Source organism: Ostrinia furnacalis, unplaced genomic scaffold (assembly GCF_004193835.3).
Source record: "Ostrinia furnacalis isolate ACB-3 unplaced genomic scaffold, ASM419383v2 OfSCF0611, whole genome shotgun sequence".
NCBI lineage: Eukaryota > Metazoa > Arthropoda > Insecta > Lepidoptera > Crambidae > Ostrinia > Ostrinia furnacalis.
This window is the reverse complement of record NW_021130850.1, coordinates 232722-248417: the sequence shown is the minus strand read 5'-3', so window position 1 is coordinate 248417 and position 15696 is coordinate 232722. Positions and strand designations below refer to the sequence as shown.

Genomic DNA, 15696 nt, shown 5'->3' with positions numbered 1-15696 from the left:
GTAGACTTTTTAATAATAATAATAATACGTGCCGAATTGTATGGCGATTCCTACAAGAGGACCATCACTTGGTTAACAACCCGTGAGGTTATCTTTTAATACCGGAACAACCAGTTCCGAGAATCTTTAAGAAGAAAATATAAATAATAATAATAATAATCATTTATTTGCCTTAAATAGGTGGTTACAGAGTAGTTCTTATTTAAATCTATGTTTGTTTTTACAATACAATGCAAATGGAAAACACCAATGCAGAAATACCCGCGTGNACGCCACAATATAACTGAATTTAAAAAAAAACATTATTTGCTTCCCATTAAAGTGATTTATCGTAAAAAACTACGACATTAATGTAAGGAGAATCAGACCGGAAATGAAGTTTAATAACAATTCAAAATACCGGTATTTATTATCGTGTACAACACTACTTGTGTCGTTACGCGCCATGTTGTATTTAGTAAACTATTACGAGTAGTGCGGTTGGTTAAATAATTAACATGCGTGTGTTTGGAGGTGAACATGGTATAATTTTAACAACCATGAATAAATTTAAGATTCCATTACAGTCTACGGAGCTCAAAAAGTTTGGGAGAGCAGTCGCCTGGCAATCGAAAGGTCGTGGCTTCGATTATCGCCTTAGGCCTAGTTTTTTAATTCGTAGTTAAAATAACTAACGTCGGCCGTTTGGTGTAGTGGTTCAGAACGGACTACTATGCCGAGAGGTCCCGGATTCGATTCCCGGCCGGGCAGAAATTGAAATGATGAATTTTAATTTCTGTGACGGGTCTGGGTGTTATTATGTATATTATGTATGTATTTAATTAAAAAAAAAGTATATAAGTAGTATATCCGTTAAGCTAGCACCCATAACACAAGCATTGAGTTGCTTACTTTGGGGCTAGCTGGCGCTGTGTGAAATTGTCCAAAGATTTATTTATTTATTTATAACTAATTGTTAAATTTTGCTACTAATGGTAAATATTAACAAAATGTAAACGAATATTTAAAAAAAATGTACTAAAAATCAAGCTAACAAAATTGTTCGAAAAACATTTTTTTCTGATATTTAACCACTTGTCCTTTGACGTCTGACAAATTTAACAATTAGTAGTTTTTTTAAATATGAATCAAAAAACTAGGCCTTAGGCAGATCGATTTTCAAGTTGTCAATTCAAACTTGAAGGCTTTTGATTGGTTGAACTTTAATATTTTCTTGATTCATTGTCATCATCAAACAGCCATAATGCGAATGTCCACTGCTGAACATAAGCCTCGCCCAATGATTTCTTTGTGGTCGATTGGTAGCGGCCTGCATTCAGCGCTTTCCTGCTACCTTTAAGAGATCGTCGGTCTACCTTGTGGGAAGACGTACCTACTACGCTGCGTTTTCCGGGACGTGGCCTCCAGTACAGAACCTTGCTGCCCCATCGGCCGTCAGTTCTGCGTTTATGTGCCCTGCCTATTGCCGGCTTCAGCTTGCTAATCCGTCGGGATAAGATGGGAAAGCATAATGTCTTGGAAGTTGCAACGAATTTAATGAGAAAAATATAAGTCGAGTTCGAAATATAATATCGATTTTTTCCTAAGCGGGAGACAGATGTGAGTTCAGCATAACTATAAGTGCTATGGGAAGCAGGTTATTGATTTCTCTTTGCCATAAAAGCCCCCATAACCTAAGTCTATATTCTCCAACATTCAAGTCACGACCGTACCTCGGAATCACGCAAAAATCGACGCCGCCAGTTATAAAATTATGCATATCGGTCCCAAGACCCGTATTAACATGTCATTGGACGCCATATTGCGATAATATTCGAATTCGGAACGCCTTACGATTGATTCAGCGCTGCCAACTTACAGAAATATAAACCTGCCTGTTCTAAATTCGATCTTGTGTCTTTTGGAATAAGGTTTCTGGTAGGTTTTATTGCGAATCTGGCGGGTACTTTTTACGATCCAACGGTGAGTGTCGGTGCACTAAATTGTTCTCGTAACTTCGATTCTATTAGGAAATGAGTGAAATAAAATCGAATTATTGTAACGTTATGGACTTGGGGCCATGATTGTAACGCAGGTGTGTTTTATTCTTGTTTCAACTTCGTCTGATGTTTCACTTGTTTGGAAGACATAAATATTTTGGGGTCTTAAGCGAGTGGTGATAGGTGCTATTTTGCAAAGAAAAAGTGTAGCCTGATGTGCAGGCGACTGTGCAAAAAATACTTAACATACTAACCGAAGGAGGTTGTTATTCTTCTCAAAATAAGAGCGAATTTACAGGGCTTTTTTATTAGCTCGTCTTAGCCTGTCGCCCGTCATGCCCGTATTATAAAACAACGCTCTAAACTCCATTCCATCTCAGTCATAGATTCTGTCCTATACTCCTAATCATTGTCATCATCCGGACATTTAGTCTTTGCTGCAGGAGGTGGTACAAGCTACAAGGTGGACAGAGACTTCATAAAGGGTAGTAAGGAAGGCATTGGATGCAAGTCGCTGCAATGCCAATCTGGACATCCTGTGCCTGAAATGATGTGGGTGAATATCAACAAACTCGTTTTTTGCCTAATTCCGGTGGCGAATTTTAATTTCCACTTTCCAAAACTTTTTTGTGGCAGAAATAATAGTAAATAACTTGTATTATTCAATGATATGGTAGAGATCAAAATATTATTAATACTTCTCGAGATATGTCAATTTGAAATTATCAAGAGCCACCGAAATTGTATTTGAGCCACCGGAATTAAGAACCAATCCACCGAAATTTATTTATACAGCGGACTTCGGAATGTTACGGATGATTGTCTCAAATTACTTATTTATTTGTAATCAATTAAGTATTATTATCCAGTAAAGATGTTTATAATTAAAAACAATATTCAGGCCTGTGTTGTGACCCTAAAAAAGCATCAAATCTTCCCACGTGAGTCGTAATAGCCGACTAAGGAATCAAAATACTGGAGGGTGGGCTGCAGCATCTTTCCGGGTATTATACTACCATACTGGAACTACCAACCAGCCTGCTAAGCATGGTGATAACGGCAAAATCCCTCCATAGAGAACAAATCCAAAACTTTCTGGCTCTAGCCGCCAACAGCCCCGTTATTCTAGAGTCATCACAAAGACATCATACATGACCCTCAAACCCAGAAACCAACTCTAGTCCCGGGAGGGCGACCAACTGCCCCAGGTTGGTGTTAGGTTTATCTTCCATAAGTAAAAATATTGGTCCAGGCTAGCCAAGTTTTCATGATGGTATCATACCTATCCTATACTCAGAATTACGCAACTAATTATTCGCTAAAGACCATGCGAACTGGAGATTAAGTATGAAGATATTTCTAGATCTATACCAGCTACTGAACTAACACATTACATATTTGTGACAGGGTAATTTAACGGAAAACTATGCAAACCTAGCGACAATGAGCTAGATGAAAGTAGTACAATTAAGAAACGGAGGACTAAATCCAGCCAGCCTCATAGAGAGAGAAGGCCTAGCAAAAGATGCCAGAACTGTAAAAGCGTACTGAGCTGCACCCTAATAGTACTGCAAAAATCAAAATGTAGTAATCATTTTTAGACGAACAGGCAATTTAATCACATTTGCATTCTCCGATCACCACACAGCTTATGACCGCAGTCTATGAAGGAACACTATCTGCGGTTGCGATCCTCATCAGTGAGGGACCGAGGAAGAAGAAGAAGTCATCACCGAAATAGAAGAATGCCGAATAAAAGATGCTCAAAAGCTGTCGACTGATGAAGCCTAAGCCACGACCAGTGCCAATCCAGCTCCAAAGCCCCACGAATTTTCATCTCGAGTGGCAGAATAGATTGCAACCTACGAGACTAGGGAAATTTTAGCTGTTTCAGGACTATTCTCATCTGTTTTTAAGATTCTGCTTAGTATCGATGTATAAATAGCTATCCAAGTCCTCACGCTGATACAAAGTGTATTATAGAGACGATTTTTTTGTAATAAATCGAAAGTATGTATTTGCGAGGACCAAATTGAATATACCAACATGAATAACGAGGATAGCAGAACCATTTTGGTAAATGCCTAAGCTGCTAGGAGAGATTAAGAAGCACTACTAGTAATTAGGCTGAAGATCGAGATTATTCCGACACTTTAGCGAAGATATCCTAGACTTTAGCTTGAGTGAGATTAGAATGCCCTATTAAAAACAACAAGGTATGTACCAGGAGATAATGAAATCACAACTGAGCTTATGAAATCAGATGGAATGCTAGTACTAAAGTTCTCTTAAATACCACCATGTTTATTGGTCGATAAACCAAAAAATAAGACATGGTGGTGGTGCTAGAGACTGGAATGGAATGGACGTTGGCGATGGTCCAGAGTCAGGTGAGGCAGCTTTTTCCTGAAACATCCAGTCTCCCAGACAACCTCATTTTCGAAAAGACGTTTGTAATACTACGTACATATTTAATGCTGCGTCAAATTATGCAGAAGACTGAGGACTATAATCAGTCATTATTATTGGCCTTTTTGTACCTTCTTCGATTCGGTCAAGACCTGGGCTGTGCTACAGTCTCTTTAATGGCGTCAAATTGACTGTCGATACATGCAACTTCTGAAGTATTTGTATGAAAACTTCATCATATCAGCCCTCCCCCAAGATCAGAACTCGAAACTTATCTGATTGCTGCGAGGGTTCAGAGTTGGAGACACCATAATCTCTTAAAGTCTTCACTACCTCCCACTTAGAGGTTTTCAAGCTTCTGAGCTAGACCGAGCTCAGTATCAAGATACGGCGAGTACATCACACAACTTCGATTCACTGACGATATTGTAGTTATGACTGAGACCTTAGTAGACCTAGGTACAATGCTCCAGAGCCAATAAGACCAATTCCGGCAATAGATTCGCCACCGGAGCCACCGAAATTGCGCCACCGGAATTGAAAAACTGTTACAAAATTCAAATTATAAAGAAAACTATAATTCTGATCAATAATTTCTGTATGCAGATACAACAAAACACCAAACTTTAATCATGTTAAAGAATCGTTTAGCATCTAAGTAAGTAGCTTTCACTCATACACTTGCCAGCGAAATTGAAAAATTTTGTATTCCTGTGCCGCTGATACTAATATTTACGGGTCTGCTGGAAAAACAATACCACAAGTCGCAAGTCTTTATAGCCCGATCAGGAGGACACAGTTGAGTGATGCAGGGAAGAAGAACTCTACGTCTCTCAAAGCTTCTTTGGAGAAGTAAGAGAGTGTCGAAATTGAGCCACTGTAATTGCTTTTTTTCGTGGGACAGTTTTGAAAGGCTATTTAAAACACTTAAAATATGAAATATCACATTTCTTTCATATCATTTGGAAGTCTTATTTAATGTATTTTATGGCTATACTATTTTTAAATTACTAGAATCCCCGAGAAAGAAGGAATAACACAATTTATGAGTAGAAATAGAGTTAGGACGCGACACCGCTATTAGATTTTGGGTCTTAGAAAATTTTTTTAGTACATAAAATAACTACCTATTGTCCTGAAGACTTTGCTATCGTGTAAAACGCTGTATAAACTATATACAGAAAAAAAATCATCGCTCTAGTTACATTTCTCCCATCGATTCTCAGTTCCGCCGCGTAAAAAACGTGTTTGGGATATTCACCCATGTTCGTTTCAGCCAAATGACGTCCACTGCTGGTCAAAATGATGATGAACCAATAAAAAGCCTCAATCTGTGCTTAAAATTGAATCTAGCTTTGTTCTGCACGGAGCTTAATAAGAATCAAGGCGAAAATACCGTGAACACGTGTCGAGTTTGCGGTGCTGTGTGTGGTTGACATTTATGTATCGTTTATGTTCTGCCGCCGGATTATGGGGAACTATTGTGTAAAGTGGTTTCATTATTTTAGCTGTAATCTGGTTTGAAGCAGTCTATGTGCTGCTAGAGAGACTGCCCTGAGGGCCTAGTGCGAGTTTACATTAAACACGCTCACTAGTGAGCGCGTCAAAAAATTACATTTAATGTAGGTATGACGGATTGTGCACCGCCCCTAGCTGGAAACGTTCAAAAACTAAAATTTTCATACATTTTTAAAACGCGCTCACTAGTGAGCCCGTTTGATGTAAACTCACACACAGCCCACTAAACGGATTTAGTAGACTTCGGACTGGTTTCTGAATTGATATTTTGGCTTCACCCTTTCTTCTAATCAAGTATGAACATTTTTTTTATTAAATTTAGATGGCGCAAGTACACTGTGAAATTGGCCAAGACGTAATAGTGTGAACACTATCGGTTTACTTTCTCCTTCCCTCACCCGTGCATCTCACTCCAATCAACCTTATTTATCTAGGTACTTTAAAGATAAAGTCTGCTTGAGACCGACTGAAATTCACACGAGCGAAGCCGCGGGCAAAAACGAACACCTTATTTAAAAAGCCCTCAAACCCTGATTAAACTTAAATACAGACCAAAAACAATAACGGTAAAAATAACCGTATCCGGGCGCGTTGTAACGTTATTTAATTAACTGCCGATCGAGTGCGCGCCGTGCGAAAATAATTGATTGGGGACCGGCCGGCAGTTTTTAATTGAACTTGCATTTTGGCAAGGTTTGTATCATTTTAACCCACTACGAGGAAGCTGGATCTTACAGCATGAAAGCCGGCGCATCTTATTATCTTAGGGGTCACTTAAAATTTTGTGATTGATGGTGAAAACGGGCATCTTAGGCAGTCCCCTAGGTCACAATGCACAACCGCCTCTGTGGTGTAGTAAGACCACTAGCTTCAAACCCAGGGTCCCCTAGTTCAATTCCCATCGAGGGCAGATCAAGCACTTGCCATCAGTGTACCTACCATGAGTTTACGTTAGGTGTGCTCGCTAGCGAAAACGTCAAAAATCTCTATGGAGATTTTGTTTCTTGAAAGTAGCCGCTAGGGGCGCTGCACAATATGTCATACAATTAATGACATTTTTTTACGCAGTCGCTAGCGAGCACACGTAACGTAAACTCATGGTAAGCACACTGGTGAGATGCAGGCCAAGAACTTAAATACTCGCTGTGGATAAAAAAAATGGGCATATCCACAACTTTATTAGATTTGTAATTTGTAAAAAATTCCATTCTAAGGATCCCCACTAAGTCACAACACTACATTTACCGTTTTATTATCTTCATTGTCGATTAATTTTAATTTAATCCCTAAAAATGATAGTCAAACCACACCCACCGCAATAAAAAACATAACCCGCTATTGTGTGTGCAGTGTGCAGAATCAAAACGCAATATTAAATCAGCTGGATTAGTTTTTGTTATGTTGGCATTACCGCTCGGTATTAACGGCCCGTCCTATTCTTTGGGGTATTGTTAAAAAGGGAGCGAAGACTTTAGTTTTTTTAGCGTTTTGTTTTCTCAAGTGTTTGCACTTTTGTTACGTATTAGTAATTTTGAATGGAAGTTTAAATACCGAGTCGAACCTTATTATTCTTTAGTGCTTCAGTATGTCTGTAGTTTTTTATCGGGATTCTTAAAATATTTCGTTTTGAACTCATTAATAGGTCGACCGACGAATCTGGTGGTCCAGCAGTGGACGTCATTAGATGGAAACGAAACCTATTCAATACAAAACAACCAAATATTTCCTCTTCATAATAATCTACATAATATTATACTATTTATGCTAATATTATAAATGCGAAAGTAACTATGTCTGTCTTGCTTTCACGCCAAAACACTGAACCGATTTTGATGAAATTTGGCATAGAGCTAGTTTGAGTCCCGGGAAAGGACATACGATAGTTTTTATCCCGGTTTTTGAAACAGGGACGCGTGCGATAAAGTTTTTCTGTGACAGACAAAATTACATTTAAAATATAGTAGTTTATAATATAAAAGTCTTTGAATCTAAACCAACTTAATAATAATATCTTAATAACGATGGAACAACCTCACTCCAATCATTTACCTTCTAATTTTTGCCAGATTTTCTTCCCCTCATCCCCTAAAGTAATCTCAAAATCCTTAAACAATATTATACTTGGGGTAAATCTGAGAACCCTTGGGGGGAGGCGTTGTGTCGGAAAACTTCACCCCCAAATGAGGTCGTGTGATTTTAATTATTAAATTTAATAGGCTAATTATAATACGAGGGTGCACTTCGATTTTGTGTTGAAGCATTGATGGAATGATTAATGGTTTTTTATGATTGTTTTCTGTTATTATTATGATACTTAATAACCGATTTCTTTTAATAAGTTAGTAATTGGTGTGGCATTTAATTTGTTTGTGGTGTTGGCGCCCAACGTGGTGTTTTCAAAGTTTAATTTAGACGTACTTAAAATTAATATTCTGTGAAATATAACTTTAAAATCAATTATAGTGCTACACTAGTAATTCTCTAACGATATTCTATGCTAAATTTATAATGGGCGCCCAACGTGGTGTTTTAAAAAGTTTGATTTAGACGCCCTTAATATGAATATTCTGTGGATCATTTTATAAGTTAAAATCAATCATAGTACTATTAGTAACCCACTAACAATATTTTTAGGGGAATTTATAATTGGCGCCCAACGTGGTGTTTTAAAAAGTTTAATTTATACGTCTTAAGTCGGTCTTTACTCCATTTTACCTAAGTCTATCGCCAAATTACTTATCTTACTTCCAACTGCCGGAACGCGACAATGTTAACAGCCAGTACCTCTGTGATTGAGGATTCCATGTGAAACTTTTTTTCCTTCTGCCTGATTGTCACTTTCTGGTGATCAGGTATCAGGTTCTGACCTGATGGAAAGTGAGTGATGCTGTTAAGAGCTTCTTTGTTATGTCGATTGACTCAGTGAAGTCACAGTTCCAGAAACGTGTTTGCTCAGTCAGTATTAGTGCCCTCAGTTTCCTAATAATCCTGAGATGGTGTGCCATGTAAAAAATAAATCTTCTTCTGGTGCAGTCGGGTAAAATGTGTACAATAGGCTAGTTTCCTAAAAAAATTTTTTTAGTCCGTCATGTTGGTAATCGAAAAACATTGGACACGTATATTTTTATTTGTCAATCAAACGAATAATACAAAGTTATGGTGCGTTGAAGTTTCGCGCGACGTCACAAAGTGCTGCACTTCTAAGCACTCATTGACGTCACGGGCCTTTTCTTTTAAACTTTGGCGCGCTTTATCTCTTTAAAATTTTTATTACTTTGAAAAAGTAAAAAATACGTAGGTATAGCGTATTTTTTGATAAGTTAACTGACGAACTAATTATAACTCCTGCTTTTGCAAACATCCCTATTGCGCAGCCTTTACATGTAGCAAGCCTGCGTAAATGTAGACATTTGTCTACATTTACGCAGGCTTTACACGTATGTAGCCTAAAAATGTCTACGTGTATGTCTACACGTGTGTAGCCCCTTTAAGCTAATAGCTCCCTTTGAAGTCAAACACTCAATTACAATGCAGATCGATGCACACCCTATGGTTAGTTTAAATTAATGCGGAGTCAAAAACAAAACGGTTAGGAGTATGATTAATTGTGCTACAAAGCAGGCGATATATTAGAGCGGGCGTGCCCGTGACAGGAGGGTAAGAAAACGCGGACTGTGGGCTGAACGGGGAGAGCAAGCGTTTTAGTAAACTTCCAAAGGGGGAGAGAGAGCGATTCTAGATTTAAAAATTTGATGAGCGATTACAGTCGGACTTTGAAATGTATTGGTCATGACTCATGAAGTCAGACACCTTATGATGACTACATGATGCTGCAAGATAATGATATTGTGCTACAAAGCAGGCTATATATTAGAGCGGGCTTGCCCGTGACAGGAGGGTAAGAAAACGCGGACTGTGGGCTAAACGGGGAGAGCGAGCGTTTTTAGTAAATTTCCTAAGGGGGAGAGAGCGATTCTAGATTTAAAAATTGAATGAGCGTCTGACTTCGGTCGGACTTTGAGAGGCATTGGTCGTGAAGTAAGGCCCAGAACAGACGGTGAAACGCAACTGCAACGAAACTGCAACTTTCTGATAATTCTGATGAATGAAACTGAAAGTTTCAAACTGGTCGCGTCATGTGTGGTCTCTCATCGGACGCTATGGCAGAAACTTAGATGCAACACAAAAGTACTAGCAGTTGCAGTTTCGTTGCAGTCGCGTTTCTATTCTGGGCCTAAGATACCTTATGATGACTACAAGAGACTGTAAGAATTAAGATATTGCGCTATAAACGAGGCGATATATTGTGCGGGCATGCCCCTTACAAGCATGTGACTGTGGGCTAATGGGGGAGAGAAAGCGGTTATAGATATTTTAAAAATTTAATGCGAAGAGAGCATTGGTCATGGAGCTACCCAAACCGTTTCTTATATCAAACAATAAAATGCGCTATAAAGCAGCCAAGATATTAGAGCGGATAAAAGGCGGGACGCGGTCTAAAGGGTGAGAGGAAGCGTTTTTAAATTTAATATTTTGTTACTTGTGTCTCATAATTACTTCGTGGTGGATAACATAGCTGATGTAAGAATTAAAAAACTTTCATTTGATTATAAATCATATTCTATCAGATAAGTCGCCAAAATGATTTACTACATCGTTGCTGTCTGATGTATTCATATGAGTATAAATCCAAATAAATCGCTCGCGCTCCCCTTTTGTGGCACCTACGATTGAGGAGTATTCAATTCCCTCTCGCGTATTTAGGGGGCGATTAGACCGTTTATCGCATTTGCAAATATTTGTAATTGGTAAATCTTAATCTTAATGGGAAATGAATTGGGTATTTGACACCATTTACTAATAAATAATACCAAAAGAGTCGCGTTTTGATTCACTAAGTCAAATACAAAAGTGCTATTTTTTTTTCCACAACGAGGAAGCTCTTGGCCTGCATTTCACCTGATGGTAAGTGATGATCACGCCGAAGGTGGAATCAAGCTTCACCCGGAATCCTCAACCACGGAGGAACTGGCGATCTTACCTCTAACTGCCGGAACAGAACAATGCTGTTACATTGTTGTTATGGCGACAGACTTAGGTAAGATGGTGGTAGCTAGCCAGGCGGGCTTACAAGAAGCTACCACCAACCAATTAAACCAATATCATACTACCATTTACTTTTTAAGTGTCAAAATCATCATCTTGGGGTCATTGAATCCAATTTACCAGAGGCAAATGAAGGATTATACTAGCACATATCTGCATCATACCCATTCCCTTCTATGATCTGAGATCATACCCCATGAGCCGTTATAACTTTTTTCTATTATTAGGCATGAAATCACGGAAAGTTGTCCTTGTCGCGGCAAGATCGGTGTATTGAATAGCAGTTGTTGCTGTTTTCTGAATCGAATTATAAATTTTGAAGCTGGTTTTAGTGTCACGCGGACCGTCCGGTGCGGACCCGCTCCGCACGGCCAATCTGTATGAACTTCTAGGGAGCGTTTTAGAGTAATGCGGTCCGGAGGAACCGCTCGCTCCCTAGCAGTTCATACAGATCGGCTGTGCGGAGCGATCCGCACTGATATTGTCGCGGACTCGTGACACTATTAACTTTTAAAAAAAATAAAACCGACTTCAAATGCGTGAACACAAAAAAAAACTAAAAATTAAAAATATTGCGTATAAAAAAGTTCATCCCCAATTTTCCACCCTTGGGGGTGAAATATTTTCTCCAAATTCGCATGAATATTAATAATTGGCGGAGTTATCGCGTAACAAACATAGAAAAAAAAAAACATACGGGTCGAATTGAGAACCTCCTCCTTTTTTGAAGTCGGTTGAAAACCAGCCTAAGAATGGATGATTTTATATTTTTTTTGCTTTGTTACAGACTACCGCCAGCCAATGATGGGTAACCCGTGGCCGATTGCGAAGCCCATCGCCAGCCGACCCATACCAGTGCAGCACCAACACCTACAACATCTACTGGCGCACTGTCACCATCCTTACTTGGGTGAGTTGTAACACTTGTAACTCAAATACTCTAAAAACATTGGTCAAAGAAAGTTAAATTCCAATAAAACAAAAACTGGTAACAAAATAGTATCAAATTCAAACTGGTGACTTGCCCCGTGGACCAAGCTAAAAGTGGGCCAAGTCGCTGGAAGACACCGTAACGTATAAGTAAATTGGTGGAACTCAGCTTAAAAATACATGGGTTAAATAAAAAAAAACTGGTAACAAACTCAGTGCCGTAACTAGGGCGGTGCCAGCGGTGCCCAGGCACAGGGCGCAGACCCTGGAGGGGCGCAGAAATGACCAGACCAGTATCTAGTTTTGTTTCATGCACGCTCCGCACCCCCCCCCCCCGTAGAAGGTTACTTTTTATTCAAAAAGGTTACATTTTTTTATATTTCTCGCACCGGGCGCATAAAAGGCTAGTTACGGCACTGAACAAACTAGTACCAGATTAGCCAAGCCCATCGCCAGTCGGCCCATACCTACCGGTGCAGCATCAACACAATATCTTCTGGCGCACTGTCCCCACCCTTGACCCTTATTTGGGTAAGTTGTAACTCTAAATTGTTCTTAAGACATTCCACCAGCTCGCATTAAGCGTTCCGATAACTCTTTCATAATGCGAACAGCTCAGCTAGGGACTGCAATTCGCTGCCTGCTGCTATCTTTTCCGAACACTATAATGGCCTTTTCAAGACGAGAATGAATATGCACTTAGACTAAAGCCTGGTCCATGAGCACATAGAATCCCGTCCAATGACCCCAAGCTACCCATCCTTATCGCTCGCGCGTAATTATATTGCTGTCGCAACTGTGCGACGCGCGCCCGCAGTGAGTGTGCGAGCGCGACAGCAACATAATTACGTGCGAGCGACAAGGATGGGCAGCTTGGGGTCATTGGACGGGATTCTACGTGCTCATGGACCAGGCTTTTTAGTTGGCCGATAGTTGTGCCCGATTTCAAATTGTATGAAGAATCGGCCAAATCAAATCGGTGTAATGTGCGCACTTCCATACATGCCCATACTGATCAACTGCCCGACTCATTCCTAGACTGCATCTTAATTGTGCGATTGCGGTCAAATGCCTGCCTTGTTCTGCATAAAAAAAGATTTTCTAATTCAAAATTAACTTTTTAGTAGGGTAAAGTCCCCCTTTGTGTCCACTGTGCCATTTATTAGTCTGTGCTACTAAGTATTTTTTTTTATTTAGTGACAACCAAACCTCTCTGGAAGGTTTATTTCTGCCAATGTCGAGTGATATAATATTATCAATAGAACGTGGGTGTTTCAGTTCTATTGATTTTTGATGGATTTCGTGGAGTTAAGTATGCCCGTAAGGGGCCATCCATAAAGTACGTCACACGAATTTCATGATTTTTTGACCCCTCCCCGTCCTTGTCACAGGTGGTCACATTTTTGAGACCCCCCCCCCCCCTCCCTAGTGTGACGTCAAGCAGATGCCGCAAAAACTATACAAGATATATAAAAACTTGACGGTCTCACCTGTAGCAAATTGAATAAGCTTTTTTTGGTTCATAGTAGTCATGTCACTAGGACGCATAGTTTCCGAGGATTAAGCGAAAAACCGAAAAGTGGTACCTTTAAACCCCCCTCTCCCCGCCGGCTCAAGGGCTAAGGGCGGGGACTTTTGCTCTGTTCACCACCTAACTAGGCTAAATAAAGTCCCGAGGTCAGAAATTGTGTTCCACGGATTTCTCTCTACACCGTCGTTAAGGCATTCATTGACTGGACTAATTATAGACCAGTAGAATTAGATTTTAAATCTGAAATAATTCCTCCAAAAGAGTTTATGATTTAATGGCTTTCTTGGTTGCCCATTACGACTCTCCTAGGTTTTCGACTTCGACGGAGTTGTGCTTAAGTGGTGGGGGTATTTTTTAGTTTAATTTATATTTCAAATTACGCGATAAGTACCTCTAAAAATTAGATTTTGAATTGTGACGTCACGAAACTTAGGACCCCTCCCACCCCTTGTCACACCATGTCACACTTTGTCGACCCCCTCCCCCCCTCTTTACGTGTGACGTACTTTATGGATGACCCCTAAGCAGGTTTCAAGACGCCACCGGGTCCAAAGCGGGTTGTTCATACGACAACCCACTCGACACTCGATGCGCGCTCAAATTCGAAGTGTTTAAATTTTTTTTTATAATTTATCACTTCACTGCATTTTAGAATACAAAATAACACCAAATTTGCACACTAAAGTCCATTAAATAATAAATTGAAACCTTAATGGTTTCAATTCAACCATGCTTCCCGTTCAACTACCCTCCACGGAATCCCTGTGCTACTATGCCAAAAAATAGTAATGATTATAGTTCGCTAATACTCGCCGAAGGATTTATGAATTTTAAAATATTACATTCATTCTGTTGCTCTCTAATAAAATGCATTCGTATTGTAGTCCTTTCAAAATAGGTACGTTGCACTATCAAAACATAAAAAAACTAAACCACAAAAATAGCAGTTCATAAATATATTTTTATGCTCGTTAATAAGTGTAAAGACACGTTGTTTATCTTACAGATTATTTAACAATAGATCCCTCCATTATTGTTACTTGTTGTTACAATTGTTGCTGTATTTGTCGACAACAATACATTGCGTTTCATCTTTTTAGTGGGCTGGCCTTATTTTTTTTTTTATTGTTGCTACTTAAACCTCTGTGGTGATCGCCTTTTTGCGTGTTACGGACCTACCACAGACAAAAATAAAAAAGAAAATGTTCTAAAAAGGTTTGAGAACTAAAAACCTTCTTTATGTAATTTTAAAATAATGTTTATTACTTAAATTACATATTTGTCGTAATTCATTAACATTGACTCTACATCTTTGTTGAAAAATCACAAATATTACAAATTATACCTACAAGGTGCATAGGTTTTACAAGACAGGATCTATGACTGTTATTAATAAAATCGTATTTTGAACGTTATTTTGTAGGACGGACTCGGAAAAACATTATTATTTTGCAAAATCCTTGAGATTTTGTTTAAGTTAAATTAATTTTAAGTGTTAATAGTGCTATTTCAATTCTAGAATGATTAAAACCCAACAAAACCCCAGGAAACGTCAAATCAAACTTATTTGCCAATGCAACCACTAAATAGCATCTCAAACATTTTTTTGGTTGAAAAAAATGCGGAAAAAAAACTTTTTTGTTCAAAAAATGGCCAGTCTGCAGTTAATCCCTATTAATGTCGATATAATAGAATTATTAGATCCATAAATCTATTGTGTTTTGTGCAATAAAATAGGGTATTGTATGATCGTTTGTGCTTTTTTTCATTATTGCAAATAATAGATTTTTATTGATGGACAAGTGTGAATTTTATTGTGGAACGAAAAGGTGCGTGGGAGTGTATGAAAAGAAGTTTTTAAGATGATTTAAATTGGATTCGAATTAAAAATTTGAAGTGTTTGAGGTACTTTAAGTACATTTTTGAATGATAATAATATGGTTTCTACTAAGTATTAATAAATCAAAGAAATGTTTTTATTTCTGGAGCCAACATTAATGTAATATTGTAAAGCTGTGTGTGTTCATTTCAAAAAACATAACCCTCCTTCTAGCGCTGTCGGGTAAAAATAACCCAACCCAAGATTGGAGTAAATAAAAAAATAAAACTTACACCGAGTTGCACCATCTTACTTTAACAGTAGTTAACTATAACCAGAACCGGTGTTTTTTTATGTAGTTTGACAGGCTTTTGACGTTCTGTTGGTTAAAGTAAGATGGTGCA

At 38.7% G+C, this 15696-nt stretch overlaps 1 protein-coding gene across 1 annotated transcript in view; it reads left to right on the top strand.

Annotated features, from left to right (window-relative positions):
* Positions 1-15696, top strand: part of Dbx (homeobox protein Dbx) — a 38150-nt gene that overhangs the window by 5943 nt on the left and 16511 nt on the right. The window contains exons 2-3 of the mRNA XM_028323125.1: positions 11800-11922; positions 13999-14001. Coding sequence (XP_028178926.1) covers positions 11800-11922; positions 13999-14001 — 126 coding nt within the window. The remainder of the gene's footprint in view (positions 1-11799; positions 11923-13998; positions 14002-15696) is intronic.